The sequence below is a fragment of the Hevea brasiliensis genome, chromosome 1 (assembly GCF_030052815.1).
Source record: "Hevea brasiliensis isolate MT/VB/25A 57/8 chromosome 1, ASM3005281v1, whole genome shotgun sequence".
NCBI lineage: Eukaryota > Viridiplantae > Streptophyta > Magnoliopsida > Malpighiales > Euphorbiaceae > Hevea > Hevea brasiliensis.
Genome location: NC_079493.1, coordinates 84,005,203 through 84,026,727, shown reverse-complemented (window position 1 = coordinate 84,026,727; position 21,525 = coordinate 84,005,203). Strand labels below are relative to the sequence as shown.

The following is a 21,525-nucleotide window of genomic DNA, read 5'->3' as shown; positions in this document are numbered from 1 at the left end:
ACTTTCTAATACGACTTAACATCTGAACTCAAATTTTATATTACTCTTCTAGAGATTTGCAATAGTTTTAAAATGACAAGTGGCTGCTCCTATTTGACTGGACATAGACTAGTTTCTTCATGAAATAACACACGTTTTTATTTCTCATCACCTTCTCTTGCTATTGTTAATAAGAGAAGAAAGAAGCATAATGATTCAATGTGCACGTGCTTATCATGCAGACAAATTTCAATTATTAAGTAATAGAGTGACACCTCACTATTCATCATCACCTCACTTATAAATATAGCACCAGTAGAGGAAGTGACTCAATAGAGCATTTTTCTTTCTATTTCATCTTATCGGCACATTCTCTTTTCGCTAGCTTCTGCAGCCTGCAAATGGCGTCTCCAAATCCTGAGAATGGGTGCTTGAATAAGCTTAAGGCATTGCCTCAAAACATATGGAATAAGGTGGTTGAGAAAGCTAACAAAGCAAAGAAAATGGCAAAAGATGATCCTAGAAAGATTATTCATTCGTTAAAAGTAGGACTTGCTCTTACTTTGGTTTCCTTGTTCTTCTACTTCAAGCCAACTTATGATGGTTTTGGTGTCTCTGCTATGTGGGCTGTTTTAACTGTTATTGTAGTCTTTGAGTACTCCGCAGGTAAGCTTTTTATCTTATCTTATATCGCAGGAGATTGGAGTTTAACTTTAAAGCTAGGATTTTAAATGAATTTTTATTGCAGGTGCAACAATGGGAAGAGGATTGAATAGGATGTTGGCTACATTGATAGGAAGTTCTCTAGGTTTTGGAGCTCACTGGATAGCAACTCATTCTGGAAAGACTGGAGAGCCCATTCTAATTGGAATTTTTGTGTTTATATTTGGTAATTATAATCAAACACATATACCCTTTTTGTTTGCTAAAGCTGTAACTATATTTTATTTATTATAGAACTAAAGTTATTTTCTGTGACTTGTTTTGATGCAGCTGGAATAGTTACATTTGTACGATTTTTCCCAGAAATGAAAGCGAGATACGATTACGGGCTGCTGATACTCGTGTTGACCTTCTGCTTGATATCTGTGTCTGGTTATAGAGATGATGAGGTGATACACATGGCTCACAAGAGAGTCACAACAATTGTTATTGGTAGCATTATTTCTGTGGTTATTTGCATTTTAATCTGTCCTGTATGGATCGGAGAAGATCTTCATAATTCAATCGCTGGAAATTTGGAGAAACTTGGAAACTTCTTAGAAGGTAAATCTCCAAATAATAATGTTGCCATGATGATGTGTACAAATTGTTATATTATTAGATAGGATATATAACAATCATTTAATTAGTAGGATGATCTATTTAATAATTTTTATTTTTTTATAATAGGAAAATTTAGATTTGGTGCATTATCTAATTTAAATTCACCTTAACAAAATTTGCCTACTTGAAAATAGCTTAACAAGGAGGGTCAAACATGCAGGATTTGGAAGTGAATACTTTGGAACATCTGAGGGTGGGCAAGCTAATAACACCAACAAGTCATTTCTTCAAGGATATAAAAGTGTTTTAGCTTCAAAAAGCAGCGAAGAAACCATGGTGGGTAAAGAGCTCTTTAGCTTGCACTGTTCTCAATCCTCCACTTCTATTTGAAGCAAATCTTTAATATTATTATAGATGATTTACATAAGTGCATTATTTTTTTGCAGGCTAATTTAGCAAGATGGGAACCATGTCATGGTCGATTCAGGTTCCGTCATCCTTGGAAACAATACCTGAAAGTTGGAACCTTAGCTCGTGAATGCGCCTACAAAGTTGACGCTCTTAACTGCTACCTTCACGCCGAGACCCAAGTAAGATAGCAACCTATCACAAGGAAATTTTTCGTATGGACTTCAAAATTTATTTATTTATTTATTATTTTTTTTAATCTTGCATGGTCTTTATTTACCATACATATATTATGATAATAGAAAAACTTACACTCAAGATATAAATACAAATGGGTGGATCTCACGTATGCTTCATACATAATGTATCTTGAATTGATCAGGACAATATTTTCCATAATAATAAATATTTATTGTGAGATGTAACTAATATAAATCCTGCTTTTCTACCTGCAACTAGGTTCATGCAAGATTTATATAATATACAGTAAATATATCCAAACATGTCTATCAATATGTAGATGTATAATTAATTAACTTATTATTCTTGGCAGACACCAATGGAAATGCGAAGGAAAATTAAAGAGATGTGCGCAAGGATCAGCTCAGAAACTGGCAAGGCATTGAAGGAATTAGCATCAACAGTTAAAACAATGACAAAATCATCAAAGGAAGATACCCACATAGCCAACTCAAAAGAAGCTGTAGAAGACCTCAAGTGCATGCTTAAAACTGGCTTGTGGGAGGACGCTTTGGTTCTAGAGATTATTCCAGCTGCTGCTGTAGCTTCACTATTGATTGATATTATCACACGCACAGAAAAGATTGCTGAGTCTGTTCAGGAACTAGCCTTGCTTGCTCATTTCAAAAGCCCAAACACTACATCAACCTCACGTCAACAACATTTACTTCATAGAGGAACAATACAACCAACTTCGGATAGATCGAATCACATTATTGTCATTGATATGCCAGCTTCAGAGTAATCAGACGATGGGAATTTGATCAAGTTGTTACAAATTGAAAATTGAAGTCCTGGAGTTGTAGGCTAGATTATTATTATTTTTTTTCCCTCGTTTGAGATGGAGGTAATGAATGTATTACCAATGGAGGGCAATTAAGGGGTGCTACTCAATTTGTTTTGTTGAATTTTTGACAAATTGAGTATTTTGCTTTTTTAACGATGGCAACTAGGTAGCAAACTAATTGAGTAAAAACTTTTTTCCTCTTTTTTGGATTATTTCTGGTTATTTTCACTTCTGATAATCCTTTTCTCAATTATCTTTTCTTTTTTTCTTTTTTATAATAAATGAAGTGGGTGGTTCTCACTTTAACGGAAGTTTTGGTTCTCTTTAATTGTGTGTGTGTATATATATATATATATATATATATATATATATATATATATATATATATATATATATATATTTATTTATTTAATTTGAGAGGTGAATCAATTATAATGTTTAAACAAATTTTGCAATTTAATATAATTTTTGAATGTTGATCTTATGTATTAGATGGACTGAAATTCTATCACTTATGGCAGTACCATTTTTCTTTAATTAAAAAAATATATATGCCATCAATGAATTTTTAAATAATACTACAATTTATTAACAAGTGTTTAATATGAATGGTTTGACACTCTTATGCTTTAAATAAAGTCAAGTATTTAATTTTCATGAATGAAAAAATACCAATTGAGATCCTTTAGTGAGTCGACTCGGCGCGAATAGAATTAATTCTAATTCATTAAGTCGACCCGACGCGAACAGAATTAATTCTAATTCGTTGAGTTGAGAATATCTATAGAATATTAAATAATAATAATAATGTAATTTTTATCTAAATCAATATATAGTTATTAATAGTGTTTGAAATTGATATAAGAAGAAATAAGGATCGTATCATTCATTGCAGAATTAAGGATTCTCACTTTAATGGAAGTTTTGGTTCTCTTTATGCAAGATTTATTTTTCAGAACTTTTGATATTTGAAAGATGTATCAGTATTTATAGTATGTAAACAAATTTTGCAATTTAATATATTTTGGAGATTCATCTTATATATTAGATGTACGATTCTACCAGTTATGGCAGTACGAATTTTTTTTTTTTTTTTATAAGTAGAGCCAATATGTCATCATTAAATTTTAAAGATAAAATAATACCATAATTTTTGTCTGGATCAATTTGAAAATTGATAAAAGAAGAATTAAGCATTGTACCAGCCATCCTATAGAATTGGGAAAAGAGGCTCAAAATATCATAAAGAAAATGAGAGTTTTTATATATTTTTTAATAACTTGCATGGTAGATATAGGCACAAGGCTAAAATCCATATCTTAACTGAGCCAAAAGAATAACATATCATAAAAGAAAGTTTCATAAATTTACATTTATACCTTTTAAACAATAATGAGACAACAAGTTTTAGAACTCATATATGATGTCTGTATTTTTAATTCTTATCCCAAAAAGAGAAAAACAAAGAAAAGGAAAGTGGGCTTGACGCTCAATGACTAAAAGACCACTTAAGAAAAAACATATATATAGTTAAATAAATGAAAGTAAGCATATAAAAATGCAGCAATTACATAAGTTTACAAACAAATCATATCAAGAATTAGTGGTCTCATTCAACTCAATTAACAGGTAAATAAGTTCAAAATTTTTTGATTCAAATAAGTTTATGTACTTTTTAGTTAAGGCCAAATAAGTCCTCATTTAATAAAATATTATTTTTTTAATTTTAAATATTAAAAATTAATTATTATTTTAATTAAAACAATTAAAAAAAATTCAAGAACATAATGAACAAAAATGATTTAATATTAAAGTCATAATTTTAATATTTTATTATTAAAAAATAATATTTTATTATTAAAAATAATATTTTAATAGATAAGACTTATTTGACCTTAATTAGAAAATACAAAAATTTATTTAATTTAAAACTTGATTTTGAATTTATTCAATCATGAAATCAAAATATTGGGCTTATTTAATTTTTTTATTCATTTTATTATTATTTTAGATGAATATTTTTGACAAATCTTGAAACTGTAGAAGGATAAAGTCAAATAAAATAATGACAAAAGTACAAGAAATGAGTTGGATTTTTTTTTTTTCAAAAAGAAACAGTTAGCAATTAGAAATTGATAGAGTAAAATTCTCAATGCATAGTCCAAAATAATAAGAACAAATATGTTGAATTTTATGAAACTATCCTATAAGAACAAATAGCTATTGAATTAGGGAATAAGAATAATACTGCATATAAGAAGAAAGCTATTAAATTTATTGAGCAGTGGTGCAACAAACAAAGAGAACTTTATCTTTTCAATAATTCTGATAGCTACATTTTCTTTTGTCGTCCAGCTGCACATTTGAACACATGGGTCTTACTCAACCCATCAACTGTCACACGGTTTGAGTTTTTATTTATTTATATTATTTTGGTTGTTTTCTAGGATATGTTGTAAATTGAGATTTACAGAAGGACGTATATAATTTTCACACATTTTTTAAATTTCGTTTGTAATCTATAAACAGATAACAGAAACTTTAGTTTGTTTCTGTCAATATACAACAATATATGTCAAATTGTTAAGATAGGACTTTTTATCCTTGAAAACTTTTAAAATTATTTTATTTTTAACAAAATAAAACGTAAAAAAATAAATAAAGTGAAAAAAGTCATAATTAATCTATATATAATTTTTTTATCAAAATTAATCTATATATAATTTAATTAATAAGATTATTTTCCTCAATTATTATAAATTTATTTCTTTGTTACATAAAAAAAAGAAGAATTCATTAATCCTAAACTGTAAAAACCATTCAAATTGAACTCAACAGGGGTTAAAGTAATCCTCTTCTCTTTCAATTTCCAAATTTAGAGGTAACTTATGTTTTACTTTTAAATGCTTCTGCTCTTCCCCTTCAAACTTCACTTTAATTAATATTGCTAAAATAAGTAGTAAATTACTTTCTAGCGCGATTTCACATTTTTTCAGACTACAGTTTCTTTGTTGTTCTGTTTTCATCTTAGTTCAAGTGTTCGGGTATCCATATCCTCTTCTCCATAACCCTACCTCATTTATTATCTTCTTCATTTGGGTCTTTATTTACCTCCTACCACCTTCCCCTTTTATTATGAACCCTTCTGCAAATTCCCTGAACCAAATCATTAACATTACTCAAAATCTTAGTTGTGATGAACCTCTCTTGGAACTCGTATCATTTGCAGATTCTGGGCAGCATCTCACAAAGGACAAACTAGTAGCTAAGGTTTTGTCTGCAAAGAAGTATAGCCGAAAATCATGGCGGGTTACTTCGGCAATGCAAGTCAGGAGAGGTCCGGATGATACTTTTGTTTTCATATTTGAGGACAAAACACTACTGGATCGAATATGTGAGCAAGGGCCTTGGTCAATTGACAACAACTTAGTAATTCTCAAAAAGTGGCCTCCAGATAAAATGCTGATAGAAATTGATTTCTCTATGGAGGAGTTCTGGCTTCAAATTCATGGCTTCCCCCCAAGTAATTGGAATTTAGAAAATGCTCAAAAAATTGGTAATCTATTTGGAGGTCTAGTTGGCATCGATGAAGCAGAAAAGCCTGAAGGAGAGAGAGGGTATCTTTCTTCCGAATAAAAATCTAGGTTCAAGTGAGTAGACCTCTTCTTACTGGTTTCTATATCACAAAGGAAGGTATGAAGAAGGAATGGATTAGATTTAAATAAGAAAGCCTACCTTTATTCTGTTTCTCTTCTGGTATTTTGGGTCATTTAGCCAGAAATGATTGTGCAAGGGCCAATATGCTAGAGCAATTCCCAGCAAGTAATCATCCTCTAAAATTTGGTCTATCCTTACATGCCAAATCTCAACAATACCTAGCCCTTTCACCAATCTCGACCCAAACACTATCCAAAAGCTCTGATACAATAGCTTCATCCTCCCAGTCCTACCAGGAAAAGGAGGCGCGTAAGATAGATGCTCTGCTAAACCTTGCCTATCCCTCATCATTACCACTTCTCTCCAACATTAAATGCATATCATATCCCGCCTCTTTTGACACTATTGAAACCAGTTTTTTAGAATTGCCTACATTAAATTTCTCTCTGCCCGAGATCTGCAGTGCAAAAGAAAAGGAGTTTGTAGATTCTACTAAATCTTCACCAATCTTATCAACTCATCCTACCCCAGCAGCCAAAAATGTCTCATCCTCTGCTATACCAAACCCTAGCATTTATGAATTCTCTACGGTACAACCTCTCGCTTCCTCTGAAAGTGTTCAAGCTATTTTCTCTAGTGGTCCAGATAAAAGTGAAAGAGAAGGGCTTGGAAAATTTGGGCTTACTGTGCTAAGGCCTCTTTGCCTGCCTCATTCCTCTTCTTGGGCTGAACGAAAAAGAGAAATTCGAACGTCTATGCCTCAGCTAACAATTATGAAGCCCAAATTGCTCGACACTTCAGTTATAGAGCAAAAGCCTCAAGACTTTCTTGTGCGCTTAGCTAGTAGCCTTATCAAACCAGATCTAATTATTGGGGGCCCAAAAGCAAATGAAATTACTTCAATTCTACATATCAATAAGTCAAGTCCTATCATGGCTCATGTTCATCCTTCAAAATTATAATTTCTTGACAACGTCAGTTTAATATCTTCCCTATTAAGAGAAGAACAACTATAACCAATAGAGGAAAGTCAATCCCCAAAAGCTATTGCTCCTATAAATGACTCTTTGAACTCTGTTCCTAAGAGATGGAAGAGATGGGCTAGGGAACAAATCTCTTAGGGGCTGAACCTAGCAATTTCTTTAAATTCAGAATAAAGTAGTAATGGTTAGCAGTTGGAGGTTCAAAGATAGTGGAAAGTCTGAAACAGAGGTTCGCAATACAACTCCAGAGAATCCAAATTCTGAAGCCTTGGTGGCAGGCAGGAAGCCACCGAATCAGCCATGATGCAAATAGCTTGGAACTGCTAAGGAATAGGGTAACCTTGTGTAGCTCGAATTTTGAGAGGTCTTATCTCTTAGTATAGCCCCTCCATTATTTTTCTTATGGAGACAAAAAATAACCAATGAGTTTTGGAGAGATGAAGGAGACAAAATAATTTTCACAAGGCTTATTATGTGGATCAAGAAGGGGTTTCAGGGGGATTAGCTCTATGGTGGAAGGATAATGTGGATGTCTCAATCTTTCTAGCATGTAAATATTATGTAGATGTTATCAAACTTGTGGATTCTGATACTTCATGGCATGAAACTTTTGTTTATGAAAGCTCTGTAAGGAAAGATTGTAGAAAATGCTGGGACTTAATCCATGCTTTAGAAGCGGCAGTTCCAGAACCTTGGATAATGTATTGGTGACATGAACACTCTTTTTATTCCAAGATGAGAATTGGGGAGGAAATGCTGTTACTCCTTGTCAAGTTAAATATCTGCATGACTTTGTTAATTCCTGTGATCTACTATAGTTGGATTGTAAAGGGTCTCAATACACGTGGTTCAATGAATAATTTGGAGAACTTGCCATCATGGAAAATTTGGATCGAGTGGTGGATTCAGTGGAGTGGAGGGAATTGTTTCCAAAAGCCTATATCCTTAATGAAGCTTTGCTTGGTTCAAACCATAGACGAATTATTTTATTTTTAAAACCTTCCATGTCTAAATGACCTTTCCTTTTCAAGTTCGAAGTTAAATGGCTTCAGAGAGCATAGTGTGCTTCAATTATTCACTCAGCTTGGAACCAAGAAGTTAGGGGATCACCTATGTTCATGGCTGTTAGCAAGTTAAAACATTGTAGACGTAGTTTAAGCAGATGGAATTCTATCCATTTTAGAGGAAGGTATAGAAAGATTAAAAGGTTTAAAACAGAAGCTTGATGATATTTACTCAAATCCATTCATAGAGGAGAATCAAGAAATGGAACACTCAATTCTGGAAAGGTTGCAATCTTGAGAGAATGGAAAAAACTCACCGGAAGTAACGTTCCCGTATCTCATGGCTTATGGAAGGGGATCAAAATACTAGGTTTTTCCACCTCTCAATAATTTAGCATAGGACTAGAAATTCAATCTTTTGGCTTCAAGGGGAGGAAGGGGAGGGGATAGAGAAGGAATTAGAAATTAGAGAGGAAATATCCTCCTTTTTCAGAAGGCTATATAGCAGTACTGGTAATTTCAGGAAAGGAGGAAGTCATTCAATTATTGCCAAGAGTTGTTTCTACTGAGATTAATAGCTAGTTGCTAGCCCCAGTAACATATGAAGAAATTAAAAATGCAGTGTTTGAGCTTGGTTCTTTTAAAAGTCCAGGTCCAAATGGTGATGGCATTGGGAAGCGTGGTTAGGGCCTTAGAGGATGGATTTCAAAAATTTTATCTAGAATTTCATGCATACATGCAAGTGTATTATGATCCTAGCTTTTCTCTAATGCCTTAAAGCATGTCAAAACACTCTTTTAACATGCATTTGCAATTCATTTGCCATTAAGGATTGAGGTTTAACAATTAAACCTAGCAAACCCTAACTAAAAGAGGGTTTAAAGACAACTAACCTGAAAGAGCGCAGAATCAAACTTCTTGCTCCCTTTGCTAGTCTCTAAGAGCACCACTTGTTACTCCTCTAGCTTGTCCACCACAAGCTTCTATCAAGATCACCTTAGGTAGCCCAAGTCCTCTCTTTGATGCTTGCCAACCACTAACAATTAGGGTATTTGCTTTAGGTGATTACTATGGATGTATTTGAGCTAGAAACCTTTTCTAGTGTCTTTGATTCAAGAAAGAAACAAGCTTTCTTTCTATCATTAATGGAGGAAAAACACAAAAAAGAGAGGGAGAGAGAGGTTGCCGTCGAAGGTCTTTTGAAGGAAGAAGAAGAAGTCAATTCTTCTTATCTTTTATTTATATACAAGAGACAAAACCCATTAAATGGTTGCCACATGTCACTTTAATATTGAATCTTGCTTTTTCTTGTTTTAATCACATTATGACAAGTGTAAAGCCAAGATTAAATCATCAAAAAGTTGTTTTCCATCATATGAAAGACAAGTGGTACATTTCTATAGGTGCCACGTGTCACCATCTCATGGTGCCACGTGTCACCATGTAAAATTACTATTTTGCCCTTGTATTGAATTTTAAATTCTCAATCCAAAATTATAATTTCTTCCTCAAATTAATTTATATCACATATAAATTAATTAATTAATTAATTAATCTCCATTAATTAATCATACAATTGAATTCATATTTAAACTCTTTAAATATAAATTCAGCTTTCATCATACATCCAATATTCAAGATTTGGTTTCAAGTCATGCTAGGGACTTTGCAATCTTATTGCAAACCGAATCTATTTAATTAATTAATTAAACTCCTTAATTAATCAATTAAATCATAATTAACTTAGTGGTTAACTTGTGTAGATGTGTGACTTACTAGGCTCATTACTAATTGGTAATGAGAAATTATACTAACTCTTAATATCATTGTAACTCTTTTAGACCACAAATGATTTCCCCAAATCATTTTAGGCATCTCATAGACCATGGTTGACACCTAGCATAACATACCATGGCTACCCAATTAGCAATAAGGTTTACCTTAAAGTGAACCTTTAATCATACGTTACCATGCACTAAAATCCCTCCGTATTATGTTCCAATTCCATTTAGGGTCATGGTTGAGTCAAACCCCTTTGTATGAAATCTTATGCACTCATTTGAAATCTGATTCTTGACATATAAGACTTTACCATCAGGAATCACGATTCCTGACAAAGTCATCCGTCCTGGCCAGGAACTTAATCTTGTCAAGAACAGCTCAAATCTGCATAGGACTTTTAACCCTGTTTACTCAAGGCTACAGATCCCCTCTTGATTGAATACCTGTCCCAACATATGACTAATCTGAGCCAACACACACCTAAGTATCCATACACAGTACAGATATGTAAGTGGTATCAAAGTCAAATCTCCCATATAAGAGACAATCGTGTCATCTTAGGTCTAAGAATTATATGCACTAGTATGACACAGATAACATTTTATTGACTTGAGTAAACGCCATGTTCATGTTATCTGAACGACACAAGTTCGACCTACTTATCTCATAAGTGTCCACTATATTTATCCCGATATCTCATATCAGATGGCATGAGGCTCACTATTCCATATTCATCAGTATCTCATACTGATCAATGGAGATAAAAAGAGGTGACAACTCTTTGGATATAATGTACCCACCAAAATATCCTTTAGCTGTGAACTCTGATTTATAACAAATGTCCCATATATTCTGCCACTCATATTCTTATCTCATAAGAATAGAACACATAACATATTGCTAATGGACAATTTCAAATAAATATGATATTAAATATACATTACATTTAAATGAAACAGTCATTACTATTATAATATTTACAATGTTATTTACAAGTTATAAGATTAGTGCATGCTCTAGGGCACACATAACTAACAATCTCTCACTTGGCCTAGAGCCATTCACTATAGTATCTAAGACCTATCTTCTCAAGATGTTTGTCTAACTGTTGTTGTGTCATGGCCTTGGTTAGTGGATCTGTAACACCCTCCCGGTAACTACTCCGTATATCCTACTGTTCCGGTGACCGGTGTCGGTCCAGACAGCTAGAATGTCCGGAAAAATATTTAAATTAAAGTCAGGAACCAAAATTAACTCAAATATTAATAAGAAAAATTTAGTAAAAATTTTAGAAATAAAATACAACCAAGTTAAACGAGCCGGTGCCCTAGCGATGGGTAACCAGAGGGAAGTTGCGGTTCTCGCAACGAGGAGCCTTAGACCCGGGGGAAAATTATAAAATAATTTTTGGGACTCCAGAGAAGGGTTATTGAGGTTCCCATGGCATAAGAATGCCAAGAAAATACCTAGAAAAATTTTTCAATTGGTACAGACAATTTTGACCCGTTAAGCCAAACGGAGGGCATTTTGGTCATTTCGCCTTCCGAGGTAATTTTTGGCCGACTTGTCCAGTTGAGTAAATAATTAATATAACATAAAATATGAATAAACATTACTAGAAATTAAATTAAAAATGAGTAGTGGAGGAAAGAAAAGAAAATGAGGAAAAGAGATATTTATGACATCATGGTGATGTCATTAAGAAAACAATGACCAATCAAAATTAAGCCATTATTTGACTAACTATTAAAAGAGATAAGAGAAGACCAAATTGATAAAATGCAGCAGCCATCTCCCTTTCAAGAAAATCAGCCGAAACTTCCTCAACTCCTCCCTCCATTGATGTTCACTCCAAACCTTCAATTTCCTCTTCAATTCACCCTAAAACCCTAGAAACCCTTCACTAAAATTTGCCTTAGCACCTTGCTAAAGCTTTTGGCAGCCAAGAAGGAGAAAGAAAGTGAGGTTTAAGGGCTTGGAAAATTCTGCCACTTGAGGTTAGTGCACTTATATCCATTAAACTCTTTATTTTCATAGTTTGGGACTTGAAACTTAGTGAGAATTGTGGTTTAAATGAACATAAAACTATGTGTTTGAGCTTGTGAATTTCGGCAGCCCTAGCTATGGAATAGGAGGAAGTGTTTTTGATGAGCTTAAAGTGAATTAGAAACCATGCTTGAAGTTTATAAACATAAGAATGGTGAATTAATAGCTAACTAAGGTAAAGTGTAGAAATCATGACTTTGAACTAGGGTTTTTGGAGTAAAATGTGAACTTGGCCTATGCAATTGTTAAAGAACCTTTTAATGGTCAATTAGTGACCATTTTAGGTAATTTGACTAACAAATGGACTGAAAAATGAGGTTGCAAAGTGAGGTTGCAGGCTGCCCTAGGACAGCAGCATAGGGACTGAAAATTCAGTCCATTTGCACTGCCATAACTTGGGCTGTGTTAGTCCAATTGGTGTTTGGCCAATTGGACATTAAATTAGGCTTATAATGGCACATTGTTGCTGAAGAAACCATGCCCAAAAGACCAAAGCAAGAGGACCAAAACTTGGCCCCAATCCGGATACCCTGCAACTGGTTCTGCAGAATTGACCAAATGAACAGTAACTGTTCATTTGGCCATAACTCACTGTAGATATGGTCAATTGACCTGAAATTTTTACAGCAACAAGTTAAGACATAGAAAAACAACTTTCATGAAGGAACCTTCCCAAAATTATGGCCAGAACCTAACCCAAATGGTAGTGGAAGTTACTGTTCCTGTTACTGTAGATATGGTATTTTCTGCAGAATGGGAATCCGGCCAGCTGTGGTTTTTGGACCATATCTGGAGCTACAAAACTCCAAATGGAGTGATTCAAAAAAAGAAATTCAACTAGACAAAATAAGGAACAACTTTCATGTTTTACATTTCTTCAAATTCCCACAGTAACAGTGTCCAATGGAACAGTGAAGTTGACTCACCAAAACTGAAAATTCTGCTTGTGTGGGTTTACACTTTGAAATGGTATTAACACTTAATGCCAACAAGTTTTAAACACCAAATGTGGTATGTTTGGGGTGTTAAAACTAATACACATATTTTCTATCCAAAAGTCAACATTTTTGTTGACCAATGAGGTGAATAGTGACCCCAAAACTTGAAATGCACAAATTGAAGAATTTAAAAGTTTCAAATGCCCTAGTATACCTAACATGATTGGTTTGGATAGTTTGGCATGCCAATAGGGTTCAGTTAGCAGTACTGCACATGGCAATATGCCATTCTGTGATTTCATGGCTTTTAGCCATTCTGACTTTGTATTGAGACTTGGCCTTGTGCCTGATATTATTTACAGCTTGTTAGCTGTTCTGTTGCACACCGGGAGATGCATATGTGACCGATGGTGTGACGGCCCGAGGTACTAGGTACCCAGTGCCAGTTTACCCGTTATCCAGTCCAGTCGTCTAGTGTAGGTTACTTGGGGCAACCAAATGAATAAAAGTGAACAACGTTAATGAAATAACGAATGTACCAATACCAAACAAAGAAAGCATACACATTCCATACACATTTAATTTCTTGCTATTTTCTTCTATTATATTATTGCACCACTAAGCATCATTGCTTAGCGCGTTGCTTTTGCCACGCGTAGGTACTGGAGATCCCGATCGTGAGCCCAGTAGACCACAGACTGGGTGAGTCCGTCCTGCAGTTCTGCTCAGTGTCCTTGTCACCTCAACTTCTGCAGTGCATTGGTAGGACATTAGGTGTCATTTTGGCATTCTGTAATTAATTTTGATTTTCTCATATGTATTTGTATCTATGTAATGTATTTTGATATTTATGTAAATAATGAAAGTTATGGTTATAAATGCAAAACTTGAGCATTTATTTATTGTTTGTATATGAGGAATGAATGATTGAAAAATGTTGAGAATTTGATAAATAGAGTTGAGATGATGGAATATGAATATAGGAAGTGTTTTTCACAGGTTCCGAAGAACTGGTTTCTCCATTTTTAGCCGGTACTCTGCCGGATTTTCTATAAAATTTTCGGAACCTCAAATAAATTATAATTTCACTAATGACTTAAATAAAACATATTTCACAAGCTATAATCAAAATTATTGATGAAAATTTATTAAGGTATAATAGAGTGTGCCGGTACACCGTGTGACATAGCTTGCTCGGTTACACTATAGACGGGTAAGGGGTGTCACAGGATCAGTCGAGTTGTCAGCCGAAGCTACTTTCTGCATGGCAATATTGCCTCTTCCAACTATCTCTCTGATAATATGAAATTGCCGCTCTATGTGTTTAGATAGCTAGTGAGACCTAGGCTCCTTTGCCTGAGCAATGGCTCCATTATTGTTACAGTAGAGAGTAACTGCTGACTAAATGGAAGAAACCACTTGTAGTTCTGAAACAAATTTTTTGATCGAAACAGCCTCTTTTGCAGCATCACATGCAGCAACATACTCTGCTTCAGTCGTGGAGTCTGTTGTAGTTGTCTGTTTGGAACTTTTCCAACAGACAGCGCCTCCATTACACAAAAATACAAACCCTGAGACAGACTTTCTGTCATCAACATTTGATTAGAAATCAGAATCTGTAAATCCTTCTAGTTGAAGTTCACCTCCTCCATTTATTGAGAATAAATCCTTAGTCATTCTCAAGTACTTAAGGATATTCTTGACAGCTATCCAATGTTCCAAACCTGGATTGGATTGAAACTTGCTAGTTACATTAACAGCATAGGTAATATCAGGCCTAGTACATAGCATGGCATACATTAGGCTTCCTATAGTTGAAGCATAAGGAACCTTGGCCATCTTTTCCCTTTCTTCAGAAGTCTTGGGAGACTGTTCCTTAGAAAGTTGAATTCCATGCCTAACTGGTAATAATCCTCTCTTGGAATCAAGCATGTTGAACCTTTTCAACACGTTTTCCAAATAAAGCCTTTGGGATAAACCTATTATTCTTTTCGATCTATCTCTATAGATCTGAATTCCTAGAATATAGATAGCTTCCCCAAGGTCTTTCATAGAGAAAGTACTTGACAACCAGGTTTTTACAGATGTTAGCATACCAATATCATTGCCTATCAGTAATATATCATCCACATATAACACCAGAAAGGTAGTCATACTCCCACTAGTATTCTTATACACACACGATTCATCAATGTTTTGAATAAAACCAAAAGTTTTAACGGTTTCATCAAAATGCTTATTCCAGCTTCTAGAAGCTTGCTTAAGACTATAAATAGATCTCCTAAGCTTGCACACTTTGGAACCTTCTTTGGATTCAAAATCTTTAGGTTGTTCCATGTATATGTTTTCCTCAATAACGCAATTGAGAAAAATGGTTTTGACATCCATTTGCTAAACCTCATAATCATAGTGCGCTACAATAGCTAGAAGAATTCTTATGGATTTAAGCATGGCTACGGGAGAGAATGTTTCTTTATAATTAATTCATTCCCTTTGGTGAAACCCTTTCGTTATAAGCCTAGCTTTGAAGGTCTCTACCTTTCTATGGGTACAATACCCTCAGGTGGGTCTACAAGATCCCAAACTTGGTTCTTATGCATAGAATTCATTTCAGATTTCATAGCTTCTAGCCATTTTGAAGAATCTATATCTGATATAGCTTCCTTATAACTAGTAGGATCATCACCATGATCAACTTCTTCATGAATAAACAACTCTTATTCATTCTCATGAAGAAATTCATATCTCTCTGGTGAACGAGATATTCTACTAGATTTACGAAGAACCGGTGTTGTGGATGTATTATCTATAGGCATAGGCTCTCCTACTGGATCAACATCCATGGGTGTATGTTGTTGGTTATTTGTGGAATTCTCTAATTCCAATTCTATCTTCCTTCCTTTGCCACTTTCTTGAAGAAACTCTTTTTCCAAGAAAATTGCATCTATACTTATCAGAACTCTTTGTGATTGTGGAAGATAGAAATAATATCCAAAACTGCCTTTCGGATATCCAACAAATCTACCTTTTTTGGACATTGTTTCTAATTTTTCAGTTTTCAGCTTCTTGATAAAAGTTGGACAACCCCATACCATAACATGTTTAAGGGATGGTTGTCTTCCATGCCATATCTCATAAGGTGTGGAAGAAACTGATTTAGTTGGAATCCTGTTAAGAATATACATTGCAGTTGCTAATGCATATCCCCATAAGGAAATAGGCAAATTAGTGAAGCTCATCATGCTGCATACCATGTCCAACAAAGTACGATTTCTTCTTTCTGATACACCATTCAACTGTGGTGTACCAGGAGGGGTCAATTGTGAAATTATGCCCTGTTCCCGAAGGAACTCATCAAACTCTGTACTCAAGTATTCACTGCCTCGATCAGATTGAAGGGTTTTAATACTTTTTCCTGTTTGATTTTCTACTTCAGCCTTGAATTCTTTGAATTTTTCAAAGGATTCAGACTTGTATTTCATTAAATTCAAATACCTAAACTGAGATTTATTATCAGTGAAGGTAATGAAGTAGTAATATCCAGCTCTAGCCATTTCTCTAAATGGCCCACACACATCACTATGTATGAGTTCCAAAATATCTTTAGCTCTTTGCCCTTGTCCCACAAAGGGAGATCTAGTCATTTTGCCTTGAAGGCATGACTCACAAGTTGGTGATGGTTCATTTCCCAAAGTGGATAAAATCCCCATCCTTTCCAATGTCATGATCTTATCTTCTGCTACATGACCCAATCTTAAGTGCCAAAGTTGTTTTAGATTAAGGTTTGACATTTTCTGTTGCATTAATTTCATATTCTGTGCTTGGAGCTATTTTGCATCCATTATCAACATAATAAAGTCCATTTTGCAAGTAACCCAAACATACAACTTTATCACCATAATATACTATACATACATCATTTATGAATCTAAATTCATAGCCGTCTCTAGTCAAACTAGATACAGAAATGATGTTTTTATACATATTGGGTACATACAAAACATCCTTTAAATACAAAACATATCATCAAAATGACTATGTACAATAAGAAAAGTAGATCTGATGGCTTTGGCATCAACACTTGATCCATCACTAATCTTTAGCCTCACTTCTCCATAATCTAAGCTCCTATGATTTACTAGTTCCTGCACATCATAAATTACATGTGAATTAGAACCAGTATCAATGACCCAAGCAGAATTAATATGATAAGCAATACCAGAATCTAAGAAACAAGAAATAGCTATACCTTTAGAAGGTTTTTCCTTCTTGCTCTTTACCAACTCTAGGTATTCTGGGCAGTTTCTCTTCCAATGCTCATCCTTTTGACAGTGGAAACTTTTTTCCTTGTCAGCAGGAGCTGTTTCTGCCTTCTTCTTCATAGTTTGGCTCTTTTTGCCCACTCTACTAGAAGGTCCAGGGGCAGAAGACGGCTTCTTTTTATTGCTTTTCTTTTTCTTCTTGGTCTTACCAGAAGAAGAAGAACCAACAAGTACCACTTCCTTTCCCTTCCTACCAGGCATATTTCCTTGGGCAATCACAAGAATGTTCAGAAGACTAGCCAAAGTACATTCTTATTTAGTCATATGGAAGTTTGTGATAAAGCTTCCAAAAGACTTCGGCAAGGATTGAAGGATCAAATCTGTTTGAAGAGAAAAGTCCATATTGAAATCCAATGCCTCCAGCTGCTCTATAAGCCGGATCATGGTATGGACATGTTCTCCCACATCCTGGCCTTCATGCATTTTCATTCTGAATAGTTGTTTAGATATCTCATATCTAGCCAACCTACTGTTTTCACCAAATAACTCTTGAAGGTGACTCAGTATTTCAGAAGATGTTTGCATTTTCTTATGCTGCTTCTATAACTGATTAGTCATTGAAGCAAACATATAGCACTTGGCTTGCATGTCATCTTCATGCCACTTTCTCAAAGTGTAATGTTCTTCTTCTATGGCCTCAGGTGGTAGTGCACTAGGAATCTTAGAATCAAGAACGTATCCTATACGCTCAAGATTGAGAACAATTCTCAAATTCCTTAGCCAACCAGAAAAGTTAGGTCCGGTGAGCCAATTATCATCTAGTATGCGTGATAATGGGTTGGACCTTTGTGCCATAATTATCAAATTCAATTACTGCAGAAAAAGGCAAGATTCAAATTAGTTATCTTGTATCAAGTAAATTAACTACCAATATGATTATGGTCTTTTATTTAAATTGGTCCTCCCACTAACTTGGTGAATCCTACACTTCCATAGTAGGAAACGGAAATCCTAATTAGATGGATTTCTAGTGGGTGATTGAATTCTTATATACTGTTAAATATCCTCAAATCACATTTTCTTGGATACTTTTAACAACATAAAAATTAACAACACTTGCTCATCACATCTTATGCGAAATTCAATCAATAAATTTTAGCGCCTAATGCTCAAAACCTCAAGTACATCCATTCTTGGCCTTTCTTACATTAGTTAAGTTGAGCCCACTATGTCACACCTTACCCCTCCATAAGGTATATTATGATCCCATAGTATACTTAATGAATTACCGAACTTTGCCTACCGATAACCCATTAAATACACTACAAGGGATTTTAAAATAATTTTGTCTTCTTTTGAAGGTGGTGAGCACTTTTGACAGGTATTAAAAACTTTTAATTTCATTTTAAAGACTAGGTAAAAATTTTGATAACTTTTATTTTTCCATAAATTTTATAAAAATTTTGGTAGAGTGTCGTTTGTAATTAGAAAAAACCCAAAATTTAAAGACTTATAAAAAGCATTTCCAATTGATTTTCAATCACACCCCAACCTCCAATACAACTCAAATCCATATAATCAACCACAATTCAACTCAAAATTCACAAGTCACAATATTTTCAAAATAAATCTATGAAATCATCAACATTTCATTTCAGTAAATTTCATTTACATACATAAGACTGAGTTTACAGAAAGAAAATCTAAAAATAATATTATTACAAATTTACTGTACAACTGCTCAAATTACATTAATACATATAAACACTACTATATTTACATTAAAATAAACTACAAGGATATAAATAAATACCCGTACAAAAATTTTAGTGTAGTCATCGTCTACTTAGCAGTTCACTCTACTGCTTTTTCCTTTCCTTTATCTGCGATAGCAAAATAAGCTATCGCTGAGTATGATTTACTCAGTGGTATACAATAAAAATTTAAAATGCTGAATATAAAACATTCACTGCTAAATCATAATTCAAACATTTCACAATTTTCAAATCACATTTATAATACAATTTTGTCAAATAATTTAATAAATACAGTGTTGCCAATCCATGCACAATTTAGGTCATGACACAAAATTTCCGATCAATGTCGTGTTATACACTACGACAAAGCAATCTACAACCTCACTAATCGAAATCAATGAGGGACATGGCTAACTAGCTATATGAGTACTCATCCGATCTCAACCTCAACTGGAAAGCCAGAGAGGGAGGAAAATAATAAATCTCAACCCCATAAATGGAGGAGGAATAATATGGTACTGTCATGCTAAGTGTGAATCCGAAATCAATTTAAAATTATTTATTCAAATATTGCATGCAAAATCTAATCAATTTCCAAAGTCCCATTTACATTCACAAAGTGGCAACAGAATAGTTCTAGAAATTCAAATTAGCACAATACACTTACAATGAGTAACAAATCAATGTTTCAATGTGAAAAAAAAATGTGAAAACAATAGTTTAAAGTTATTGTGCACAAGCCTAGACTGAGTCGTCTCTAGGCCTTGACTGTCACACCCTACCCCTCTGTAAGATATAACATGATCCCGTAGTATACCTAATGAATTACCAACTCCGTCTACTGATAACCCATTAAATACACTACAAGGGATTTTAAAAACTTTTCTTACTTCTTTTACAGTGGTGAGCACTATTTACAGGCGTTAAAAACCTTTTTTGAACTGAAGTGATAGAATTAACACATTTGAATTATTTGGAATTTCTGTAAAAATTTTGGCAGAGTGCCATCTGTATTTTGGATAAAACAGTTCTTCAGAAAACCTGTAAAAAGCACTTCAATATATTTCCAAATCTCAACTCCAACATTTTTCTCAACACAACATATTTCTCAACTCAAATCCACAGTGATTTTTCAAAAACTGAGATACAAGAAATATAATACAATTTTTACAAGCCAAAATAACTAATAATTATTTTACAACTTCAATGTACAATTTGAATTTACAACAGCTCAAAACCAAGAACACTATGTACATACAGTGGTCATACATTGCAGTACAAAATGCAAAATGTGGTATACTCATTATATTCGATAATCTCTCACTAGATGTACTAGCAGCCTAGTCTGCTGCCCTGTCTGTCTGTCTACCTACGACAGCAATGAAAAGCTATCGCTGAGACAATGTCTCAGTGGTGCACAACATTAACCAAATACAACTTTAAATCACGGTTCATAAATCATATAAATGATGGATACGTAAAACCATAGTTAAATTCAAGATAATGAGTGTCATAAGGAATTTAACACAATATCACAATAAATCTTAATAATCAAAACGTAGTTAAATTCAAAAGACAGTGAATGTAAATAACAATTTAAACTCCATTTCACAAATTATCAAAGCTCATAATAACACTGTGACACCCCTTACCCGTGTACAGTATACCCGAGTAAGTAATGCCACACGGTGTACTGGCACACTCTAATATACCTTAATTAATTTATATCATGCTTTTGCATATAATTTATGAAATATACTTTATTTAAGCCATTTAGCAAAATTTTTATTTCTTTGAGGTTCCGAAAATTTTATAGAAAATCCGGCGGAGTACCGGCTAAAAATGGAGAAAACATTTCTTCGGAACCTGTTAAAAACACTTCCAATAAATAAATTCATTCATTCTCAACTCCAATATCATCACAAAACTCAAAATCAAGATTTCAACAATTTTTCAATTTCAGGTCTCAACAACCTTTTCATTTCTCAAACATTCATTTCTCATATACAAGCGATAAATACATGCTCAAATTTTGCATTCATAGTCATAACTTTCTTTATTTACATGAACATCAAAATATATTACATAAGTTCAAATACATATGAGAAAGTAAAAATCTGCTATAAAATATCAAAATGACACCTAGTGTCCTACCAATGCACTGCAGAAGTTGAGGTGACTAGGACAGCATGCGAGCTGCAGATGGACTCACCCGGTTTGTGGTCTCTGCCTGCATTCAACCAATTCTACTGCAATGAGTCATCTTCTCTCTTGCCATAGAAGTCCATAGCTCCAAACTTCCTTACCCTTTCCAGGTGTGATTTCTGCTGTGGAGCTGGTGGTGGTGGTGGTGCTGGCATTACTCCGGCCATTTGTCTAAAGAAGTCGGCCATTTGTTGGAACATGGCCTGTGGAG

General features: G+C 34.0%; 1 protein-coding gene across 1 annotated transcript; it reads left to right on the top strand.

Moving 5' to 3' along the window:
- The first annotated feature begins 380 nt into the window (after window positions 1-380).
- Window positions 381-2,638, top strand: LOC110632463 (aluminum-activated malate transporter 2-like). The gene is made up of 6 exons (XM_021780700.2): window positions 381-645; window positions 728-868; window positions 973-1,245; window positions 1,466-1,581; window positions 1,692-1,835; window positions 2,207-2,638. Exons 1-6 carry the CDS (start codon window positions 381-383, stop codon window positions 2,636-2,638), a joined length of 1,371 nt encoding a protein of 456 aa, XP_021636392.2.
- The last annotated feature ends 18,887 nt before the right edge of the window (window positions 2,639-21,525 follow it).

Bases quoted from the DNA above. Each gene is read 5' to 3' on its own strand.
- LOC110632463 (XM_021780700.2), top strand. From the start codon at position 381: ATGGCGTCTCCAAATCCTGAGAATGGGTGCTTGAATAAGCTTAAGGCA. The intron at 1,246-1,465 runs GTAAATCTCCAA...TCAAACATGCAG, and splicing joins ACTTGGAAACTTCTTAGAAG to GATTTGGAAGTGAATACTTT. The intron at 1,836-2,206 runs GTAAGATAGCAA...TATTCTTGGCAG, and splicing joins ACCTTCACGCCGAGACCCAA to ACACCAATGGAAATGCGAAG.